Source organism: Rhagoletis zephyria, unplaced genomic scaffold (assembly GCF_001687245.7).
Source record: "Rhagoletis zephyria isolate East Lansing unplaced genomic scaffold, Rhagoletis_zephyria_1.1 Rzeph_scaffold_06444, whole genome shotgun sequence".
Classification (NCBI taxonomy): domain Eukaryota; kingdom Metazoa; phylum Arthropoda; class Insecta; order Diptera; family Tephritidae; genus Rhagoletis; species Rhagoletis zephyria.
The window spans coordinates 11,158-36,042 of NW_016163527.1; the positions used below are offsets into that span (position 1 = coordinate 11,158).

General features: G+C 37.3%; 1 protein-coding gene across 1 annotated transcript; it reads right to left on the minus strand.

Annotated features, from left to right (window-relative positions):
* Positions 1–18,011: 18,011 nt before the first annotated feature.
* LOC108373176 (alpha-tocopherol transfer protein-like) lies at positions 18,012–23,355 on the minus strand. The gene is made up of 8 exons (XM_017629034.1): positions 23,310–23,355; positions 20,149–20,383; positions 19,946–20,037; positions 19,606–19,759; positions 19,309–19,367; positions 18,987–19,232; positions 18,676–18,826; positions 18,012–18,495 (listed from the first exon to the last, which is right to left on the minus strand). Exons 2-8 carry the CDS (start codon positions 20,333–20,335, stop codon positions 18,449–18,451), a joined length of 936 nt encoding a protein of 311 aa, XP_017484523.1. The 5' UTR covers positions 20,336–20,383; positions 23,310–23,355; the 3' UTR covers positions 18,012–18,448.
* Between the last annotated feature and the right edge of the window lie 1,530 nt (positions 23,356–24,885).

The window sequence follows — 24,885 nt, forward strand, 5'->3', positions numbered from 1 at the left end:
ACGACCGAACGAACCAGCCAAGCACATTACAGACAGGAAAATCTGAGGGCGACGTACTTTATTTCCTGAAAATGTCCTCGAAAATATGAACATTATATCCCGGAAACAGGAAGTTGAACGCTTTCAAGGAAGAGGCATTCACAAGCGCATCAGCCTCAGTGGAATACAAGAGTACAGCGCGGAAGGCCACGAAACAGGCAAAGAGAGAGGCAGCGCCAGAGGAAGAAGGTTGAGTGCAGGCACTACAGTTTTGTAGAGCGAAAGCCTCAGGCGATTATGCCGGCAAGATACAAGCAGCAACAAACACAATAAGGCAAAGTGTAAGTGAAAGGATGAGTGAGGCGACGACGAACGACAACGAAAATGCACGGATGCGAACATAGTCGCTTTGGTGTGAGGATATGAGGCAACGATGGCGACCCCCCCAGTAGGAAAAATGCACACCCACACGCACAACTTGTTGGCACGCACAATCACACACAGACACACGCACACTTGGTAGCGTTGAAGGAAGACAAGAACGGATTGGGTAGGCGTAGGGCACACAAAGTTCTGATTTCATCAGTGAAATAAAAAAAGAGCGCAGAGCTAAGCTGTGATGAGTTCAGTTCAGTTGTGTTGAATCGAGCGGATGTTGAGTAGGTCGTAGCGCAGGGAGAAACGGAACAAAGAGAGGTGGTGTATGGATGCAAAGTGCCGTTGTGGCAGGCTTGAAGGATAAATGTGCACAGCAGCAGCATCAGCAACAGAACTTCCTGATGCAACACACAAGTGCCGGCGGGCGGTGGTTGGGGGGTGGATGTGCATGGTCGTCGTATGTAGCAGCGATTATATTTGTGTAACAGCAACAGCCGCTAGCTTAATGAAAGCGATGTGGAAAATATTGAAATTCCTTTAGACAGCGGAAATTACGGAAGTAGCAACGCTCGTTCCTTTGACAGGAAATCATCGTCGTGGAAGTAAATTAGATTTCTACAATTTTGCAATCGTCATAGTACATCGTAGTACTTGTAGTTGTAGTAGTAAGTAGTACGCATATATGTATATATGTACGTATGTACACGGTATATTTATGGTACGAACGCATTTAGTAGCTGGTGAGCGAGTATTTAAAGCAACACTAGAAGGACATAGAGTATTAGTTTGTACATATGTTTTGAATGCTTTTGATGATAAAATTTCTTACCGAGTTACGCTTAAGGTCAGGTAAAACATTTACAGAGCAAATATGGCAACTGCAAATTAATTAGAAAAAAAATATTACCAAAAAAGGAAGAAAATGGTACTCAAAAATAAAATTATTTCTAAACCAAAATCTAAATATTAAAAGAGAATTAAATTAAAAAAACGACAAAAAAAATAGTAAATAAAACAAAAATATAAAATAAAAAAAATAAATAAATAAATAAAATAATGAGAAGACATTTTTCTTTTTTAAACAATACAATCTAAAAATTAAGAGAAAATTAAATTAAAAGAGTATTCAAAAGAGAACATAAGTTCCTAAAAATTAAATTACGAACGAGGAAAAAATACATTAGTCCTTCGTAAGGCTATCATCAATTCAGGCAACTATCTTGAAAGCTGGCTTCTGTCTTTAGAAAGACTAATTGCAAGATCTGCTAACAAGGAGGGCTTAGCGTTGTGATGTTCGTATTTGAGCAATAAGGTTTTTAAAAATTAAAGGCAATTAAAAAAATAAAATATTTTTCTTTCTAAAATAGTAAATAAAAGAAAATTTAATTAGAACAAGACAAGGCAAAATACATAAAAACACTTTTAAAAATTAAATCAAAATTAAAAATTATTTTTTTACAATAAAATATAAAATTTAAATTAGAACAAAAAAAGTTTTAATCAAAAGAGGAAAAGAGTACTTAAATACTAAATTATTTTTAAAACGAAATCGAAAAATTAAAATAAATTTAAATTAAAACTATTTTGTCCTGTTTTAATTTAATTTAGTTTTGATTTCAAATTTTTTTATTTTAATTCAAATAACATAAAAAATGAATGAAACGAAAATGAAATTACCAAACGAAAAACATTGCATTAAAAAAGAAAAAATCACAAAATTTCTAAAAATTAAATGAAACTGAAAAAGGTTTTTCTTAAAAAAAAAAATAAAATCCAAAAATTAAAAGAAAATTATACAAAAAAATTTTAATTAAAAAAAAGAAAGAAAAATCCGCTGCCCGATGACTCGAACTCGGATCTCTCGAATGACACCCTGTGCTTTGTTCACTCGGCCATTGCGACAGTTGGAGCGACGCGAGCTGAATGATATACAAGCGATTTCTCTCAAAATTGATTTTCACTACAAGTGGTGAATGAGAGAACTTTTTTCTAAGACTTTTGTGCTGGAATAACAAAAGTCTTTCGAACCATCTTGCCATTTGTCTTACTTATTTTTACTATCTTAGTCGGAATTGCCCTCTTAATTTTGTTTAATGAGGACCACTGCACAGATACGGAAGGGATTCCGTTTTGACTGCTTTAGAGTTCGAATTAAAAATGAATGAAATGATAAATTTACTTTTTATTCAGACCATTTCTATAGAGAAAACTTGTGTGCTAAGGCATCGGTTATCATACTAAATGAAATTTGGTTTGGAAAAAAATGCCTGGTCCTTGACCGAGAGGTCTAGTCTCATAGACCTTCTCACCTTGGTCCCCGATGTGTGCATTGGTACGTGAACGGATCAATAATGGTGGACAGAAGAGGTGCGAGGTTCATGAACCCGGTACTAAGCTTTCTATTGCAGCAGGCAGATTACGCACAGTCTTCTAGGCGGAGCTGCTGGCAATCTCCATTTTTTAGACTTCGTCGGTTTTCTTCGAATGAATAAACTTAGAACTCAGTAAGTTCGCGACAGCGTTAGGGGACCTTATAAAGTCTAGGCTCTTCGGTAATCCTTTTCCTCCCTATAAAGGATATATCGAGCCTTAACTGCCAAAACGACTTAAGCGACGTTTTTTTCAAAACTTTATTTTTGATGCAGAAATGCATCTAGATGTTTTAGGAACATGCAACCAAAAAGAAAATTTTGAAAAAATTTCGCTTACCTCTTTTTGGCGCCTAGGGCTCGCTATATACATTCGTAATGTCGTTTTTGCTTTGAAGCTGAATAGATGTCGGAGCACAATTTATGTGAGTATCCGTGGAGGGACTGACTAAGGCTAAAGCTCTGAAATTCATCAACAGTTGAACTTCTTATGATTGGGAATTCTCAGCCAAGGTATAGTTTTTATTAGGAAAGTTGATAGCTTATATGATTAGCGACTTATTAAAGGAATAGAAACGATTTTCTATGTCGCAGTAACTCATGTTCTGTTAGACTCCATTTACTAACTATGTAACTAGGCTGTGACATGGAGTAAGCGCAGCCTGGCTGGCAAAGTAAATGATGGCGTTTAGCGATAGCATCGTACTATTCTAGGTGTGCGCTGCTAACAGCTGCCGATAAACCGATTGTGAGTCTCTGTAGCCATCAGATGATTTCCTTAATTCTTTAATTCAAAGGACTGTATATAATAAATAATTTACACAGAACAGGCAGAGAAGAGCCCATAAAATGCACTGTGCTTATGTTGGCTCTGTCTATGTTGCCAGTTTTGATCATTTATTTCCTTCGTGGACATCACTGCTCTAGATGAACGAGCCATACCCACTAAAGAAGTTTGCTTTGCTGGTATTTTCCCACCTATACGAGGCTAGTAATTTTTTTTTGCATTGCCATTCGAATTAGGCACTCCGCACATTACGCGACAAATCATAGTAGAATAATCGTTTCGTCATGCGGTGGGGATTTTTTTAGTTATCTTGCTTCAAAATATTAAAAGCCTCAGAGTTACATAACCAATTGAACAAAAAACTTAAGTCTTATCCTGCGGGTAGATGTTTTAGATGTAACTATAAAGCATGCTTGTCGAAAAAGAAGACTAAAACTCTCGGATGCGAATGACTCAAATGTATTGGTGTTACTTTGGATTCATGCGGATGACGGAAAGAATAACCACTGAAATATCGACCACCTTCGCGGTAGAGCTGAATAGGCTCACACAAGTCTTCAGCATTTGCGCGAAGTTGCACATTCTGGAGAGGAGTCTGCTCCAGAGTCAGAGCCGTACCATCCACTTACAATGGGCATGAGTTGGGAAGGAGCTATCTGGCAACGATTGCTCGGTGATGGCAAGGGATAAGCCTTATTTTTCCAGCTGCAGTTATCGTGTTGCTCCATCTTTCTACAAAACACTATCGTCATAAGTTATATCCACGGAAACCAGTGGGATGTTGGGGCAGAAAAATTTTTTCGGGAGACACAACAATATGACTCTGAAGGCTCTGAGAGGGCTTGGTTGCTTCGAGGCTGAGTTTCAGGTGCAAGAATGAATATAAACCTTTTTTTGTTGCCTCCGTTTATATGGCTCTATATTTCCACTACCTCCGCGGAAAGGGGCAGGTCTTGTGGAATACTGCGACAACTGAAATATTGTTTGATCTTATGTTGCGGTGCTAGTCCCTAGAATAAAATCTGGTGCAAGAGTGAGAGCAATGCAGCAAATGAAATGTAGGAGAGTATCAGCTTTTTTAAGATAAATACGTATATGGTCTTCTGAGGCTAACATTCGGAAGTAAGCATTTAACCCACGTTTTTTTATTTCTCCAAGACAAGAGGCGATTGATCTGACTCTATCCGGCTACTGGTTGGGTGATCAATTTTTAACTAGAGAATCCAGGGTTTGTACTCTGCATAAATTCGAAATTTAAAAAAAGCATACTGGCTATAGGGAGGAGCTTCTAGTTCCCATTTCCGCCGGATATTTATGAAGCGGTGGTTAATGTAATGGACCCTCAGAAGTTGGGGAGTAGTTCGATGAACTGGACTTTATAACACATGTTGATATGGACTGACTAGAAACGCCACCGCTTCATACAAAGGGAGTGCAAGAACCTAATTTGTTCTTCAGAACGGGCTTCAAAAAATACTACAGCTGTTTAGATACCTTGGATTGAACAGCTAGGGTTCTGGGAGTTCTTACAAAGTGTCAAACCGCTAAGATGGGTTCACTCAAGAGGCAGATTGTTTTTTCTGCTCTTTGCCGATGTAAGGTAGCACAAATTAAGAGATGGGCCATACCATCAAGTGCACCCGTTTTCCATTCCGAAAAATTCTCTACCGAAACTTTGACTAACCACGCCATTCAATATATCAGTTAGCAACTACGTCTGTAGCCAAAGTTCACAAAACAAAAAAAACTCCAAATTACCAAACAAGCCGCCTCGCTTTATAAATGTTTTAGCATTCCAAACCAGATTTCCAACTGACCCAACAACAGGTTAATTACGCATAAATATCTTCATGTTTGTATGCGAAAGTGCATAAGCCGCGCACGGAAGTCAGATCCGCTCCAGAAGTAGAAGACAAGCTGCAATTCCTTATTTATCTGCCATACATCTTTGCAAACCAAATTAAAACTCTGAGCACGTCACAAACGCTGGACGATCGCGATCTTCGCACACACACACATGAGCGGCCGCGCATCGCAGCTGTTCTACTTAAAGTCAACAAAACAACGCTTAATTACCACGAACCATATTTTAGTGGTTGCCTTTGCTTTAGCGCGCGGTTATCTCGGTGCGCATGCGTTTAAGCGCATCCGGAATCACAATGGATGAAAGACGCGATAGCAAAAATGAGATACTTGCATGCTTGTAAGCAGCACACAAAACAAAATTGTGGACGGAATCAAGTGCACTTGGCGATATTAAGATGCCGCCGCGCAGCTAAATATGTGCAATGAGCAGAAAAGAATCCGCGTGCCTCAACCGGCGACGACACTACGCAATAATGTTGCGGAAAATCTTCAAGAGCAGAAAAGATGAGCGGAAAAAAAGACAAGCAAAAAGTTAAATAAGGCATGCGTTCATCCGACGGACTGACCAACAATCAGCGTTCACCGATCATAGCGACACAGCGCCCAACCACCAAGAAATCACAGCCGGGCGCAGCTTTACGAGTATGCGGTAATTCACACAAAGTCTGGAGAAGCAGAGGCGATGGTCGACGGTGGATGGTCGATTCGCAGGTGAATAGGGCGCAGTGGAGGGGATCAGACTTGTTGTATGTCGGCAATGGCGTTTGGGGCATAGCGGCTGTGCTCATTCGACCGATGCGATGCAAGTCATAAAAAAAAACTTGCAAGCCAACAAAAACTACAATAACAATGAACACATATACGGGCAAATTGAAACGGATGTCTTCAGCCGTACACACTCGCCGATTCGATTGTGTGTTTCTTGTGTCTTCTCCATCAATTTATGTGCGCCTTACATGCATCCGCAGTAGAACCGGTCGTCGAGCGGGTGAATGCACATTTTTGCACTACTGGTCCACATTAACGTCGTTATGTCCGCCGTTGTTGCAGTCAGTTGGCCATAGCATAGCGCGCGCGCGCTCGCGCTCGTCATAAAAATTAACCCGCTACCCACTTGTCCGTTAGATGCGCTCGGTCGCACGCCGCACCAATGCCGTCCAGCGCGACCGTTCATTTGTTCGAACGATCCACATCCATATCTCTTGTAGATTGCGATGGCAGCAGAGATGGAGACGGACGGCATTCGCGACAGTGCGGACAAGTTTCCTCCCGTACACGCCATGGGTTCGTACATTTTTAAGTATGTATTATTGGCTCATTGGAACATTGGAACACTTGGTGATTCTCATCATTTGTCTACCGTCTGTGTCTTTCCGTCAGTCCATGCCCGTCCATATTTTGCACGTTGGCATGGCAGCCGCCGTTACCAATACAACTTTCACCTTTCACGTAATCTCTGAACAAATGAACCGACCGGCGGCCACTTGGTTGTTGCGGTTGTAGTTGCGGTTGCAGTTGTGCATTGCTGACTTGCGACCGACTTGATGATGACCGTCTTTGTGTGCCTTTGGGGGAGCCAGCGCAGTGCAGGCGGTGACGGATAATGTTGCAACCATATTTATGGACAGAAATTTATGTAGTGTCTGCTGTTTATAATTTGTTCTTAATAAAGAAGCGTGGAAAATGGCAGAAACAATATTAGCAATGACTAACAGGCCGTGTGCTTGCAACAAAGCAACTAAAATGGAAGAGCGGTTGACCTATTCGGACAAATCCGTAAACAATTAGTGCATTGGCGCTTCTTGGCAGTTGGGTCACTCGGCTGAACAGTTCTGGAGAATTGCGATACAACTATGTATGCAAGTAGAGTGAGGAGGATGTGATTAGGAACGTGCTGTTGGTTTTGAAACGTTAAATACAATCTCCGGAACGGCAAATGATTTTTGCAGATGGGCAGATTTGGAAAGGCATGCGAAGGCTTCCCATTGTCTATATGGACTGAACCACATGTTAGCACGTACTTCTAACGACTGGGGTTTAGTCTATGGGATATCATGATTTGAAGTTCCTTCTAAATTGATAAATGAGCGTATTACCAAGTATTTCCGTGGGGATGGCTCTTTAATAATTTAACCGACAGAGTGTAATCAATCTATATTCGCAATAGGCCTGGTAAGTTAATGGCAGGCAGTCTCTGGACCTTTAAAAGAAACTAAGGGATGCTGATTAACAGAAACATGAGACACCTTTCCCGTCTTGGATATGAAGTTTAGTCTTGCCATATTTGAAAGGTTCGGAATGTAGCCGCTATCTATGAAGGCCGCATAACAGATAAGGGCCAGCAATAGCGTCACAGCTCGATAGATCTTTGCGCATATATAATAACATCGGAACCTGGGGCTTTGAATGACTTAAACGAGCTCATCGCCCGAAGCAGACTGAAAATAGGTATACAACTATACTATCTCGATGTCCTCTCATAAGCTTTTCTTCACACAGGTCAATTCCCAAGGAAGCAATTCGCAATTGGTGTATTAAATATCTAAGCTGAACTTGCACGCGGCAGCTGGTTGAGGGGGATAGGAGGAAAGAGGATTATATTTTTAAGAAAAACAAAAAATAAACAGAAAGGTGTAATATTAAAGAGCATGAGCGAAAATACGGCGGTTGGTTCCTACAAATACGAAGATGAAAATCTGGTAACAGAAGACCAGACATCACTTCAGATATGAAGGGTACACTTTCAACGCTTTTGAATAGCAACACAGCGATAAGGCGTGGTTAGAAAAGCAATAACGCGGCTAAAAAACTGAGGCCCCTGAAATCGACGAAATAGCGACTGAGCTGTGCAAAGCCGTCGTCGAAAAGTTTGTAGGTCACGCAATACCATGGCCAATGATTGAAATCTAAAAAGAAATCCTCCTTCTTGGTGCAGTCGTAAATTTCTTTAAATGTGTTTGCCTTATCGCTGGCTAAACAATCGTAAGAAAAATTTATTAACTATTAAGTACGTTCCACAAGCATGCAGAACGTATCTACTTGTCTTTCTTAATATCACAGAAGAACCCCACTCAGCCAATACTGCACGGTAATTCCAAAAGCATTCTCAAACAGGGCCCATATGTTCTTACTTACAAACGATTGGACTGATTTGAACATGGTAGATAGTCCCAGGAAGGATTTCTGTAAGCTTCTCCCTCTTGTTTGCCACAAAGGACACTGGACCAATGAACGGGGTCGATGCTGCTTTTTTCAAGTTTATCGGTAATCTCATTTCCTTCAATATCAATGCCTTCCGGAACCCAGAGAACCCGAACACAATTGGTCAGACTAAGACTAGTGTGCTTATTAAGGCTCTCTATCGCCAGTTTGGATGTCACCTGATAAAGTCTGAGGGCCATAATAGCCGATTGGCTGCTAGTCAAGATCGCAAGTTTATTATTCCGGTAGTTTTTGCTTGATATTGAAGTCCCCATATATTTCTTGCCTGGAAAATGGACGACTTCGGGTATCTCAAACTCGGTGAAAAATAATAGTCAAGTCACACGGGAACGGAACTACATATTTCTGTTACTATAATAGTTTTTGAGATATTCAAAAAACAAACTTGTAAAATCACGAAAATTTTGCAATTTAGAATTTCGCATAATAAAATTTTCGAAAAAAGTTGAATTATTTTCCTCTGGCAGCACTTCGTTATTGATACAAGAAAAGTTCTGTTCAATGCATCCAAATCGAAATTGGTCGAGTGCAACCATGTACAAATATATATTTTTTTTTATTCAAGAGGATAACTGAAAACCAATTTCTTAAACAAATACGGGAAATTTTTAAAATTTTTTGCCACCTTTCAACAATTTTCCCCCACAAAATTCAGTTCCCACCATAAATAAACCATTGATTGTTGATCTTCTACAAACAACAACAAGTGTTGCAAACAATTGATGATCGTTACTTCCTGCATTATCCAGTTATGAAGGCGCATTAAATTGTTCAATTGCCACAAAAAAAAAAAAATATGCTCCTAAAGTAAAGACAAAATGTTACATACAGTTGTTGTAAGCAAAAAAGTACTTACAAACAACAGCAGCATAGTTGAAGTATTCAGCATACATTCAAATAATTCCTGGAATCATATCTTCGAGCAGCGGATGTTGTAAGAAGTGGAGAAATGCACGGCAGCTACAGCGAGGGGCAAATGCATAAATTAGTCACCCTGCGCTCAAGTGTGTGTGTGTGTGTGCGTATTTTCAACAGCGCTATGCTCCTTTAGAGATGTGCGTGTTCAAGTGTATTAGCCACTCTATGTATTTTGTGGTTCTATAGACTATAGTCACCTCCCAGTAGAAATCGGTTGAATGCATTCATGAACATATACATATATACCCTGCAGGGAAACCGCGGACTGGTGCATAAAATTTCTAATTCCGTACAAGATCTTTATCGCCAAAAACGAACCAGTCCGATTGTAAGTAGATCCCCACCAGTTCAAAATCAGCGAAATGTGGGACTCTTAAAAAAACTATTTTATTTCTCTTTTTTCATTAGAAATCTATATCTAAAGTGACGCATATAGAACTGGTTCGGAATTATAGAAAACGGGACGCAGAACGAACTAGATCTTATTTGTCGAATTTAGAAGTAATTCGGAACTATCGAATAAGGGATGCAGCGGGGGGCAATTGACACTTCCTAGGACATCGCCATGTTAAATTTGCCAGTTGCTTGCATGCAAAAGAGATTTATCGCGAACCAGTACTGGGTCTAAATGTACTAGAAGCGCCCCAGTTCAGAACTAGAGATTTTCCCCACAGGGTATAGACTATAGTCACCTTGTAAGTTACGCGCGTTTGTTTGTATGAGTGGACGAATGAGTCTTTTACGCGCGCGCGTTTGCCTCCTGCACCAACGACTGCGCCTACAAACTCAATTAACAATAAAAGGCATGCATTCCTGAAATTCCTACTCGCCTCACTTGATTACCCCCGGTCGTCGCAGATGACATACATACATACATACATACTTTTAAACTACATATGTATAACATAATTGTAGAGCTCAGCAAATTGCTTTGCTGCCATAATACCTCGACAGCCTCCTCTGCGCAACTCGGTAATGAGTCGCTGGTTCCCGACATTTTTTCCAATGAAATTCGAAACCTACAACAAATTAAATGCCTGAGGCTCAACACAAAAAAAAAAGTGCCGAAATCACGTCAACAGCACAGTGACTGCGTGACGGTATTGTTGTTGCTTGATTTCTGGTTACTTGATGCTGGCACAACAGCCAAAGGCAAAAACACACACACACACACACACACACACACCTGCACACTCATTTAGCCACTCTAAGCTGGGGTGCTCCATATAAAATAGTAGCCATAAATATTCCAAATCTCAGCTCCAACCCCTAAATCGATCGTTCAAATTAACTGTGCGCGGGCGCAACAGCTATTACCGATCGATCGAGTATTTATTNCTCTAAGCTGTGGTGCTCCATATAAAATAGTAGCCATAAATATTCCAAATCTCAGCTCCAACCCCTAAATCGATCGTTCAAATTAACTGTGCGCGGGCGCAACAGCTATTACCGATCGATCGAGTATTTATTTTTTTCTGCTCCGTTTTTAAAATTTTCGATCTTTTTTTTCTGATTTCCTTTCATTGTAGTTTTTGTTGTTGTTTTGATATTAATTTTTATTTATTTTTTTCGTTGGAGTGGCTGCACATGTGCATCATCGTCGTGGCCCTCTAATGCTTTGTTGCACACGTTGCCGCAGTTCGTTCCCACGGTTGCCACTTTCTTTCTCCTTGAATGCGCAACACAACAACAACCTTAAATAATCGCATGCAAGGAGGTCATTCATTTGCTCGGTGTCGGGGAGGAAATGTATTGAAAGGAAATCATTACACACTCGCAGGACAAAAAAAAAAAAAACAAAAACTAAATTGACAAAATTTAAAAAAAAAAAAGGAAAACTGGCTTAAAGGACTTGCCACACAGATTTTAAACGCTTAATTGACTATTGCGCAGGCGGCAAGAGTTAGTGTAACGGTTTTTTGTGCCCAATATTGAGCGTACATATATACATACATATTTTCGTAGGAGGAATGGGGTTTGGAATGTATCAAGGTAGAGGAAGATCCCCGGTTCCTGTTGTATAATTATGAAACGGAGAGCCGGGTCCTTTAAAAAACCGATCGGTACGGTTCTTGCAAGAACCGAAAACAGAACCGAAACTCCATTCCAAATGAACCGAAACTCAGTTCCAAAACAACCGAAAAACGATTCAGGAAGAACCACAAAATGATCTCAGAATAACCGAAAAACTAGGTCACAATAACTGAAAAACCGTTCCAAAAGAACCAAACACGGATCCTACAGAACCGAAAATCGGTCGAAGCGCACATTGCACTGTGGGCAAAAAATTAATTTTTTTTGGCATAAATTCTAAATATGAAAACATCAGCTCGAAATTCGGTTAATATAAGTATTATTATTTTTTTCTTAATTTTATGAAATCAAGCAATTTGATTTAATGTCCAATATTAAAATGTAGCATAACCAAAATGTTTCAGACAACTAACATTATTGCTTTTCTGTGTATGTATTGGATAAATAGATTCTTGATTCCTTAACTACATCAGGTATGTATATGGGATGCGCATTAGAATCTCACTAAAAAAACTAGTCGCGGGTTTTCCAGCGGAATAAAATTTAGAGACTTGTGCCAAAATATTTCGCAAAAATATGACCTGGGCCGATTTCGAAAGACCACAGAAAACTAACTTACTTTTGTAAATAAAAGTAGTTTTTAAAATTTTTTTTTTTCAAAAAAATAACCAAGGAATGAAACCGATTCAAAATAACGTTCCGGTTTGGGTTTCGGTTTTGCCAAGTGTTTCGGTTTCGGTTTTGGTTTCGTTCTTCAAAATTTATTTCGGTTTTGGTTTCGGTTTCGTTCCGGTTTCGGTTTTTCACAGAAATTTTGTTAATATTATTTAAATCACAATGTCTTAAAGGTTGAGGAAAGAAAATTGAAAATTACAGTTCACTGATAATATCAACACTAGGTTCTTTCCCTAACAATCCGGACCGGATTTGGTAATTAGAGAATAAGAGAAACATATTTTTTTTTCAAAAATGGAACAAAGTCCAGAAGTACGGGAACGCAAAAACCACATTTCGTGCCCACAAGTCGAGAAAAGGCTGATTCACGTTGTTCTTGTTTTTTTCACTTATACCATGTTCTGACCGACATCGGAAACATGTTTTCGTTGCTAAAACTGGTTTTCGACCTAAAACTTGTGTTTTCGTCCATGTAAAATCTGTCAAACGAAAACCAGTTTTCGCTCAAAACTACACAGAAAAACAGCAACAACGTCATCACCACATTCACTTAAATGTTTCCTTTTTGCTGTAAAACTAAATGTGTATGAAAAATAAAATATAATTGTTATTTTCGTCATATATTTACTACATAATAATGAAACCCCTTCATTTCTGTGTCATTTACAACTATACACGTGAAAATGAAAATCAAAATGACTTCTTCCAAATAACCGATGCCAGATCGGAGATTTAATTTATTAGGCACCATTTTAGTAGCTTTTTGCGAAAAGTTACCTTGACATACTTATTTACTACGTAACAAGAATTTTAGCAAAATATTGCTGATTTTGGTTAAATAAATCATTTGTTTCAAAGAANTAAACGGTTACGGTTTCGGTTTGGGTTTCGGTTTCATTCCTTGAAAATAACTCCGATGATAGACGAGTTTAAGCTTAAGAGGTTCAATATTTAATGGAAGTGTTAAAATTTGGTCAATTTTATATTTTCGATGGAAAAACAGAAGCGATTTCTGGTACCCTAATGTACATATGTATAAACAAAATATGCCTTTGTATCCTTTATCTGCAATTTTTTATGTTCGAAGGAGGGAGTAACTAGGTACTGCCTTCAGTAAAATTTTAACACATGTCTTTAAAAGAGGATTTGATTTTATTGAGAACGAGGAAGTTGTATCTCAACAAAAAATATGTTTGTATGTGCAAACATGCATATATTTGTAGGTTAAAAATACCATGATTTTCAATATAAAATAAAAACTATTTACAGTTATTACTAAAGCTCAGTTAATATAGACTTATTTCTTGCGGTAAGTTAGGTTAACGGCTCTATTCTGTATCGGTGACAAATTTTATTTTACTGATAAATCTAAAATTTTTCATATATTTTTCCGTATAAAAAACTGTGACAGGAATTTCTCACTGATACAGAATAGAGCCGTTAACCTAACTTACCGCAAGAAATCGTGAATGTTAACAAAATACGTCAACTTAAGCCAGATGCCATCAAAAATTATGGGAAAGAAATGTGTACATACATTTATTTTGAAGAGCAAAAAAAAAACGAAATTCTAATTATCTCACCGCTCTCAATTTTTGCTAAGCCGTAACCTAAGAATCTTAATTCTACGGGTTCTTAAGTTATTTTACGGTAAGTTAAGTTTTGACTAACCGCTATCACACTTTTTCATAAAGCAGATTGGCTAAAATATTAAGTTAAGTTAAGTTGTTAATATTAATTTAACAAAGTTGGGCTTTAAAAAGTAATCGTGTCATTACGTTAAAAAAATCGTCATTAAGTTCATTTCCACATGGCATTTTTTTAAATGGCTACATTTTTTGTCATTTCCATGGGCCTTATGAATAAAAACTAAGCAATTGCTTTTTCTTAAAATTTCAGCCCTTTTACTTAAATTTATCTGAATAAATAGAGCAAAAGGTCTGAAGTTTTAAGAAAAGGCAATTGCTTAGTTTTCATTCATAAGGCCCAACTGAGTGTTAATTGATTTCTCGAAGTATTTTTATTTCCGAGACATTTTTTTAATCCATCACATCTTTGCATTTATTTAATAAATACATACCCACTTCTTATAAAAAAACTTGACTTCTGGTCACCTTAAACACATGCAATTGATCGTGTCAGCAGTTTACATACGTAGTACATATCGTCGCCCGTATGCCAGAAACATGAATGTGTAAAAATTAAAAATTTGAGAAATCAAGTTTGAAAGTTTTTTTTTCACGAGACTTAACTCTACATTTATGCAAGTGAAATTGTGAGTTATGTGGCATCCGTGTACGATAGGTATTCTGAGTTTTGGTATAACATAGAACATCCAAAGGTTAATCAAGTCAAGCCAATAACTCAAAACTGATAAATCTGTACATTCATGCTTCTGGCATAGAGGTGACGATGTGGAACATAGCTTGGCAGCACGGCATTCAAGCAGAAAGAAATGTGGCATGCTTTTAGGCGTTGAATGTGTCGGTTTGTTAAACAATTTTAATCGAATTTTAATTTTATGCATACCAAGGAAAATGAAAATGTACTTATATACATACTTACGTACACACATATGTATATAAGCATATTAAGACAATTGCATAGTTATAAAAGAGGTTCTCGACTGCGCAAATGTATAAATTGGATTACAAAAGAAAAATTAAAATAAACTCTTGGAAAAGATAGAATTTATTATTTATGGAAAATTTAGGAATTACAAACTTTCGCGGCCTTCTTCGGCCTACTGTAAGATTAAATCCATAGAAATGGCTTTTAAATTTCTGGTCTCAATAATTACGCGATTTTTTGAAATTAAGGAATAAGCGTTACTCGAAATTGCAGGGGTTTTAGCAACACTACCGAATGGAATTAACAGACACAAGGCAGCGGATAAATAGGTCCCTGTTGGGTGAATTCGAAACTATGATTCGGAGGACAGTCAACAGGGCAGCCCACAGGCCTCTTTCTTTTATAGGTTATAACAATGAAGTTAGTAATTGAGTATGCAAGATACCTCTCTCGATTCGATAGTTAACTGGTTAGAAAACAGCGGAAGATATGTAACTATACAGGCATGTTCTGCAAATCGTACGATTTCAAAACGGTGCGATTTACAAAACCTATTTCCGAGGATTTATTAAAAAGAGGGAAAAATGTTGCGCTAAATCGATTGACATAACGTAAATGATGTGTTTCTAGCACTTTCCATTTGAAACATTTAATACTTTGATTAAAAATATACAACAATACTTTGCAAATCACACCGATTTGAAATCGTACGATTTACATACCATGCCTGATAAATTTTTACTACTACAAAAATGAAGAGTTAACTAACTAAGATGTGACTTAACTCCTCGAATTAGCCGTAGACGTTAACCAGCTGAGATTGAATTATTTAAATATCTTCACTAGATGATTCATGGTGTCGCATTCCACATCCACATCAGAAAGCTTCCAACCAAAATTCCAATATATTTGATCTCGATTATAAACGCTGTTGAATTTTGCCAAAAACGGCAGAAGCAAGACTTGAAAATCCCTACAGATCCACAGCAGTCGGGTGTACGTAAAATTTCATTTATATCTGGCCAAGGACTGTGACTCCAGCAGCATTCCCCAAAACACTTTGTAGAATTCGTATGATGTTATAACAACAAAAACAACAACATCCAGTCTTACGGATCTATAGAATGTCAGGCCATTAGCCTATCCTAGCGATGTGCCATAGTACTGACTTATATACCCTCATTCATTTTTAATAAAGTATACATATAGAGTTTTGGTATACATTTAGCTAAACTTGAAAAGAAAGAAGTTGCACGAGGTGATTTTCCACCCAAACTTGGGTCAGAGACATATTTTCGGCTTCCCGACTAAGGGGAAATGCCGGCCATCCAGGATTCAGGACGGAGACCTACCGAAAGTGAATAAATCTTCATCTTCTCAGGCAACCTGGCAGCTATACTCCATACACAGACAGTAAAAAGTATCTTACAGAATACCGTAACCACTTGGTAAGCTTCCGAATTGGCAAGGGAAGTTAATGACCATCCACATCGTCCTGCAAAAGCACACGGTATCTATAACTATGGCCACCTTTAAACAGTTTATCAGAGATCAAACCACTCTAATAGTCAGTCAAGACTGTAATAACTTGAAGCCCTGATTCACATGATCTTTCTATAATAGGAATGCACGTCAGCGCTATTAAGTTTAAACACAAAACATACACGCCAGTAGAACACATCTCGCTTTCAAGGCCTTGCAGAGTTCGCACCGGTGGAAATACGAGCTTTGGCAAGGTTCGTAGCGTCAACAAGTGAGCTTTCAACAATATTAAGGAATATGTAGCTCAATATATCGTTGCCTAAATGAGAAAAGTGCCAAAGTATTTGTCTTGAAATAGTTTATAAAAGGCGAAAAATTGATGTAGTTTCGCATCATCTGTCATTCTGCACCAAAAACAAAATTTTTGAAAATAGTGGACTTGGCACCTTTTCTCATTTAGGTAGCGATATCGTTAACGGGATTGTGTGTACCTCAGTTGGCTGGTTTCAGTTCTACCTGATATCTGACTAGCAAACAGTTATCCTAATTTGGCCCAATTTTGATGCACTTCTCGTGGGAAGTGTTTTGTCTATGTCAATCCTATATTGTTCGGTCCAATCACCTGGATTCTCTGTTAAATTTACCTACATTATATGTGCTAGCATCCGATAGGTCTGCTAGTTTAAATACTAGGCATATTCCTAGTGTTTCATAGCTAATATTTGTAAGGCCTGGTAGTTCGCACGGGTAATGCTAGATACGATCTTTGCTATAAGTATCTTCGTGCTGACAGCTGCAATTCTATTATATATGTGGAAACCTTGTTCTTGCCGCATTTTTATCTGGAGGCTGATACTCCGTGACTGTTGTTACAATTCTAAATATTTCTGTCCTTGCTCTATCAAGCAGATCCAAGGTCTTTGTTCTTTTATAGTCAAGCTAGAGCTCTCTTGAAACCTTAGAAGCGCGTACATTTGACCACCTGTTTCTAGTCAGTCCAAGAAAATGGAAAATTACTCCCCAACTAGTCCCGAACGGGTGCCAACTAATCCTGAAAGGGCCCTGAACAAGACTCGTCTTTTAAGACTTAAAATTTTTTACGCACTCATAATTATTATGAAAAGACTTATAATATAAGTCTTAAAATAAAAGTCTTTGAAGACTTAAAAATTTTAATCTCTCTGATAATTATTATGAAAGGACTTTTAGATAAAAATTATAGATGAGTGGAAAAATATTTATCTTACTATAATAATTATTGATTGACTTTTATTCTTTTCTCTTATAATAGTTTTGTCTCTGTGTAATTAATTTAAAAATTGCAGAAACAATGTCTGCCAAATTTTTCCAAAAATCTGCACATGCACAGAAAATTATAGCCAACTTTTGCCAAATTTAGATGATGTTTGAATTTCAGAGGATTTTAATTTTCCCTATGTTGTATTAGAATCAACTAACTTTTTAAATTAGAAAGCCGTTATATGAAGATTTGTGTCAGTGGCGCCATAAACTAGTAGATAAGAAGTGGTGTACAAATTCATCAACGCGAATCTGTTAAAATAGTTTTGTCCCACTGGATACAATTCACTGTGCGTCGCCTGACTATTATAATGCCTATATTGTTGTTTTTTTTTTTTTTTTTTGTACTCGATGTTACAGGCGGTATGGGGAGAATCTCTCCAACCAGCCTAACCTAACTTAGATCACGTCATGCTTATTTCAAATACTGGTTTTCGCTCTTACTGTACATATGTAAAATTTTTTATTTTCAATATTTTACAAACATCACCACAAGTCTAAGCTTTAAACGAAGCATTATAATTTTAACATCTTTTAGAAATCATACTGTATGTTTACGGTTGTTTTTTTGTTTTCTTTGTAGGCAAAATGGTGCATATCGGCAAGCATTATTGATTTTTTTTTTTCATAAAATATACACACACAATAGCTCTAAGTGTATATAGTTTAACTAAAGAATATCACATTAGTTATCTACATAAATTTATATATAAAAATTTTAAGCCACATAAATACAAATTGCTAATTATATTTATGTACGTAGGCAACGATTAAAACTAGTACCAAAAATTTGTTTTAAATTAATTCTATGTAAATATTTATGTATGTACGAATGGATGTATGTAGGTGAAAAGGTTATTGCACTGCACTACTTTTTCATTTGATAGTCCTTTGTGAAGCCATACGTGTCCGCCACTGGAAATAAGATAAAAATAAATAAAATTAAAAAATATTATGCAAAATCAACTGCCATTAAATTGCGTCTCACATTCATAATCAGCTGAGTAGNGCTGTGAAGCCATACGTGTCCGCCACTGGAAATGAGATAAAAATAAATAAAATTAAAAAATCAACTGCCATTAAATTGCGTCTCACATTCATAATCAGCTGAGTAGCATTCGAAGAAATCGCCTAACAGCTTGCCGGCAGGCAAATCCCAAGTGCCAGTGCCGCCATATTTCACAGGCAACGCATTCTTATCGATGTGCGACGTCAGCGACTTCCAGTCTTTGCCATGGAAGAATATCTGAAATAAAGCAACCACATTTGAATTACTACAGCGCAGTGCTTTCCGCGTAAAACTAGCAAATTTTTATCAAACTTTAATTGCGATTTTTATTCTCAGTTTTACTAGCTCCAGTTTGTGTCACATAAAAATTCTTTTTTTTTGTTTATCACTTTCTTACCCGCTTTCGCAGCTTCTCGCGTATGAATGGCTTGAAAATGGCGAATAGCATATTGAATATATACGAATTATTTACTATATGCACCGCTTTCAGTCGCATACAAATGCATTCTTGCACATAGTCGAGCAGCATGGCGGCAAAGGAGGGCGTAAATTGCATAACATGGCTCATTGGCAGGCCCTCCATATCGATAATGACTATAGCACCACAAATCTGCGATAATGGTTCAGCCATAGAGCCCAAGACCTAGTTGGTGGGGTAGAGAAGTTAAAATGTTAAAAGCTCTTACGGGAATCACTTACAAGCAAGCAAAGGAACTTACCGTCAATTGTATGGTGCGGAAAAGATCAATCAGCGGGGCGCGTGAGGGTTTCCATTTTTCTGTGAAATAAAAAAGGAGTTTAAAGTGTTATTTTTATTCAAAAAGCTTAAGCCTGAAGACCAAACTTAAGGAACTGTTTTTGAAAATACAAAATATTTGTCCCATCAGAAGATTAGGCTCTTGCATTAAAGCAGAAATAATTGTTTTGGTCTTGGTCCAAACCAACAAACGATTGAATTGTCAAATAAGAAGAATAATGAATTTTTTTATATGTAAACAATTTTATCTTTTACTCACTTCCAGCTTCGATGGCAAGTATGCGACGTCCATGTTGATCTCGGTTGGGAAATAGTGATAACAAATCTTCCTCAAAAACATTTTTCAGCTTACTAGGTACAATATTTTCACAGGGAGCACCATATTTCGCCTTCATGTGATAGAAGTTTTTGAGCTATGTGAGAAAAGAAAAGTTGGTTGCAATATAAATATCATTAAAAGAAATACGGAAATATTTATATATACATATATATATATTTGGCGCTTGAACAATTTCACCGCCATTTACGCCATGCTAAAAGCTGTGGACCCAGCTGAGCCTGTACAGCCTAAGCGTAGATATCTACCTACTCCAACTTACCCTCTTCATCGCTGATTCTGGATAGTAATGGGTTGGTCGCAGGAACATTTTCATATATTCATCATCAAGCGGCAACTTCAGATGTTTTTCTTCTGTTTTTGTGAAAAATGGAATTAAAAATAAATAAAAGTGGTAAGTAAGAAAGCAATTCACAACAGCTTTCACGCAAGCTTTCACCTTACTTTTGCTACGCACGCACTTACCTTGTATCAGCTCACGCAGCTTCTTAATGGCCGGTTCCATTATTTCGGGCACTTCACGTAATTCCTGGCGGGCTTTCTCCAACGCCCACTCTGGCGCTTCCTCTTTTTCCATGCGAATAATTCCAGTACTCAAATCGATGTAGGGCACTTTATTATCATCGAACTCTATGCAAAGCGCTTTCACCATTTTGCTGACTGGTTAATTTGGTGTGTGTTTAATAAGTTATAGAGAGTGCTGTAACAAGAAGAGAAAGTACTTTTTTGAAACGCAAAATATTATTGATTTCTAAGACTAGTAAAGCGACTAGTACTTTTTCTGATATGAAATTAAATATTAATTTATGTAAATTTTTAACCAGAATCTTTACAATAAATATAGGTTTGTGTATTACATTTTTAATGATATGTAATTTTTATTTTCAAAATGCATAAACAATTCAATAAAATCTCGTTCTTTAAACACATGCATTTATGTGTGTAAGTGGGTTTATATTCAACTAAACAAAGCTTCCTAGCGATCCATACCTCAAGTGGACGCTGTCATTGTCAAAGCTTAATCAAAAAAAAAAAAAAAAACAATGAATTGATAGAACAGGTGGAATCAATCATTGCAATATTCAGGTACCTAAGTACTTAATATATAAACAATATTACAACAAATAAACATATAATACTCGCAGCCACTAACAGAGAGCTGCGACTTACACGTAAAGGCTTTAGAGATAGAGGAGCTGAGCGCATCTAATACGCAGAAGCGCTCACTTAAATTAAACGCCTTAATTTATGCAGCTGACAGTGCATTCTTTTTGATATTTATGAGTAACTAAGCAAACATGTTTTAAACATATTTGCACGAGATTTAGACACTTCTGAGGCGTCTAAAGCAAATACTTAGCGCGTTTGTAGTACTCTTGGAACTGTGAGCGAACTATAGCGCAGGCCTATGGCATAGGGAGTATCCGATCGATTGTTTGTTTATATTACGTGTCGATTTCATCATAGTTATTCTCAATTATGCATACAACACAAAGGGATCTAACAATAATAAATTACGTTTTTGCATTTCACTTTCGCCACTTGGCGTCGAAGTGACTACAGTGACTCGCCATTGGAATAGAAGCCGCGATGATGGACAAACGCATTGGCCTGGTCAAACCCGAGTAAGATGAAGAGTGTTCATTTTTATCTAAAGATATATACAAAAGCATGCAAGTCAGAATTTCAAAGTGTGTTCCACAAATTTTTGTAATATGGAGGAAAATGCACAACCCCGTCAACAAAAAAAAAACTTGGACTTTAAAATTAAGGGCAACAAACCTCTGTTCTGAATAACAGTCTGAAATTGTTATAAACACCAAAAAGACGTTTCTCAAAATTTTCTTTTTCGTGCTGAAATGTTCCTGGAGCATCTAGATGCATTTCTGCATCGAAAATTCAATTTTGAAAAAAAAAATTATGCTTACGTCTTTTTGGCGGTTAGGTCTGGATTTATAGAAATTCGTCGAATTTATATGCATCGTGTAAAAAGTTTTAAATTTTGATTTGCTAGCTAATGCCTGCGACTGCGTCTGCGTAGCTTACTAATTTTCCATATACTTGCGGCAGATTTTTAAAGCTAAAAATACATTTTCAATTTGATTTTTTTAGCAAATATTGTATACGTATGCAGTATAAGTCTATAATATCAATTATCGGTCCACTGAATATCCTATTCAAGTATTACTCCATGTATATGAAGTATAAAATTCTAATTTCAATCGAATCGGATAATACCCTGCAGTGAAAAATTATCAATTGTTAAATATTACAACTTACATATAATTAGCTTTTTGGCGAGTTTTCGATAAATACCTTACTTTTAATTACGAATGACAAAGACCACTTAAAGTGAGTTGTAATGTCGTGCAACAGTCATGCAGACGCAATCGGGAGGTTGTTTTCTTTACAAGTTTCTATTTAAAAATTCTCTTCACTGCTTTGAATACATTTAGTTTCTGCACTTCACAAATTCTTTTTCGAATGCGGGACAAATAAAACGAAATTTTACATTATCATTTTCATGTCATGTCTGACGGAATTCCAAAATAATACCACCTGCTGCAGAATATGGGTTTCAAAAAATTAATTTTTTTTTTTGAAATCGCAAAAATTCGACAACATTTAAATTTTGACCAGCTACAGGTAAGTAGGGGTTTTCTCTGAGTCTTGCAAAGCCCTTGCACGGTGCACAGATTGCACGGACTGCACGGTAAAAACCGGTTTTCGTATGGGATAGCTTGTGCAGTGAGTTTATGAATAACATGTCAAATTTATCAGACTAGAGTTCCCCCACCGGTTAAAATTCAGTAACTAAAATTAAGAAGAGTTGAGGGGAATTAAGGTGAGTTGACTTGAATTGAGTTGAGTTAAGATGAAGTGAAGTGAGTATAGGTGAGGTGAGTTGAGATAAGTTAAGATGATGCGTTAGATTGAGTTGAGGTGAAATAACATTAATTGGGGTGAGTTGAGATAATTATCGCATTCTCAAATATTTGCATCTACGTTCCAAACACCTTGTATTGTACCATATTGCATATTAATGCCTTTCGATTGCCAAAGTCCAAGTAAGCTTTACGCTTTTCAGCTAAAATAACCAATCACCAATAAGTGATCTATTTACCAAAGCGAATAACACAAAATTACCCTAATTTTAAAACGATAAAATGTCTAAAGACATAAGTACAGGAATATTCCAGTCGACCGCTAAAATTTATTGTACCTTGCACAACTCAAAACTAGTTAATCCCTCTTGAACCCCAATTACCGTAAAATGCTTAATTCTTTCTCAGCTACATACGTACCCGGCTACACATTGACGTTAAAGATAAGTTGTAAATAATAATTATTGTTTTAATTTTTTTTTTTACTTAACTTTTGATCAGCCTCAGCGTTTAGAGGCTGACAGCTACGAGTATTTTAATTGTCTGTTTTCGAACAACAAATTATATTGTCAAACTGTAAATTTATTGGAAAGTACGTGCATATGTATGTACCTATTATCGGTACTGCAGTACTTAATTAATTAATTCAGTCTATACGATTGTACGTAAAGAAAAATTGCATGCGTATAAATATTTATAAGTACTTACATATAAATAGCAGTTACAATTTGTAGTACATACATACATAACTACGCCCATATGCTTATCGTTTTGTAATGTACAGATGCATAACATAAACCGCTGTTAGCGGGGAGTGGTAGTACCTCTGTGTAAATGACCATAAAGAGACATTTTTAATTGCCCAAATCTGCATAATTAAGTGCATTTCTCATTTTATGAATGGTAATTTCTCGGATGAAATTTTTCTCCATCAATTCTCGCTGGACGTGATTGTTTTTCAAAGTGCACGTTATTTAAGTGATAAAAAAAAATTTCACGAATGCAAATAATGTATTTCAACACAAATTGCGGGCACAAATGACGCAAATGGTCAAGATAAACATAAATATTTTATTTTCTTCCTAAACTTTCGCAATCACAAGCCAGATCGCTAAATAGATCGTACAATGCAATTAGATGAGCCTCAGTAACAATTGCGTCCGGCGTAAAGGGATTGATGCAACCACATGCCGCTGGATAGCAGACGTCCTTAAATCCAGAACTATTACATCTACACTAGGACAGGAAAGAGTTCGATTCCTAGCTACGAAAGATTACCCGCAGAATTCAGTGATCTTCCCTGTGCTATTTATACTCCATCTTGGCAGACGAACTACTCTGTTTTCTTATTGAAAAGGGCTTTGATGTTCAGGCAACCAAAAAAAAACATCTACATATGTACACTAGGGCAGCAGAGCGGTGCTTTTCTGAAGTAATAAAATTTTTGGTCCTTCTCATGCCCTACGTTCTGTTCGATTAAGGTGGCTGCCTCAAACAGGGGCACGTTTGCACTAAAATCATTGCCCCAGGAGACTACATCTTTGAACGGCAACTACTAAACTATTACCCAATAGGCTGTGTACGAAGAACAAAGATTCAGATGCTACAGGCGTCTATGCCAGCTTGGCTAAAAATTGAAATACCAGGTATTTAGACAGTGGCCTTGCATAGGCTGGCCAGTTTAAGAGAAAGTGTTAAGATCATTCCACCTCTTCGTCCTCTAACAGCGCTCTTACACGATGTGTATTTGCATATGTAAATGGTATTTTTTTTGTATCTACTCGTATGTACCGTATATTGGAACGCATCAGAAAAGTAGCATTTACATATGAAAATGCACTGACTGTGAGGATCTGGTGTGATATTTAATCTTACCGCTTAAAGTCCGATCGGGCAGTGCCTTGTTAATACACTAACTCGAATTGAGAGTTTCGGTTTCATGATATTGAGGAGATCCCTCAACAGCCTCTTCGACCAGACTTGCAATAACCCACGCTCTCGTTTCCGCCCAGCATTTGTAGCCGACGGTAGCAGTCAAAGTTACTCCCAATCACTTTTTTTCTTAAGGAAACCGACTCGATGATGCCATTCATTACAGTTATATGGAAGTCTTAAATTGAGATTGATGTAAACTTTTCCGCAAACGATGACCCTGCACCGACTCTCGAAAACTACTGATCGGGTTTTGAGGAGATTTTCTCTAATATACTCTGTATCGATAGGAGAGTGACCGTTTTTATTTAGAACTTTAATAGGGTTGCCATAGGGTTCACTTATCGTCGTTCCTTCCCACTGTAACCGCGGACAATATAATTGA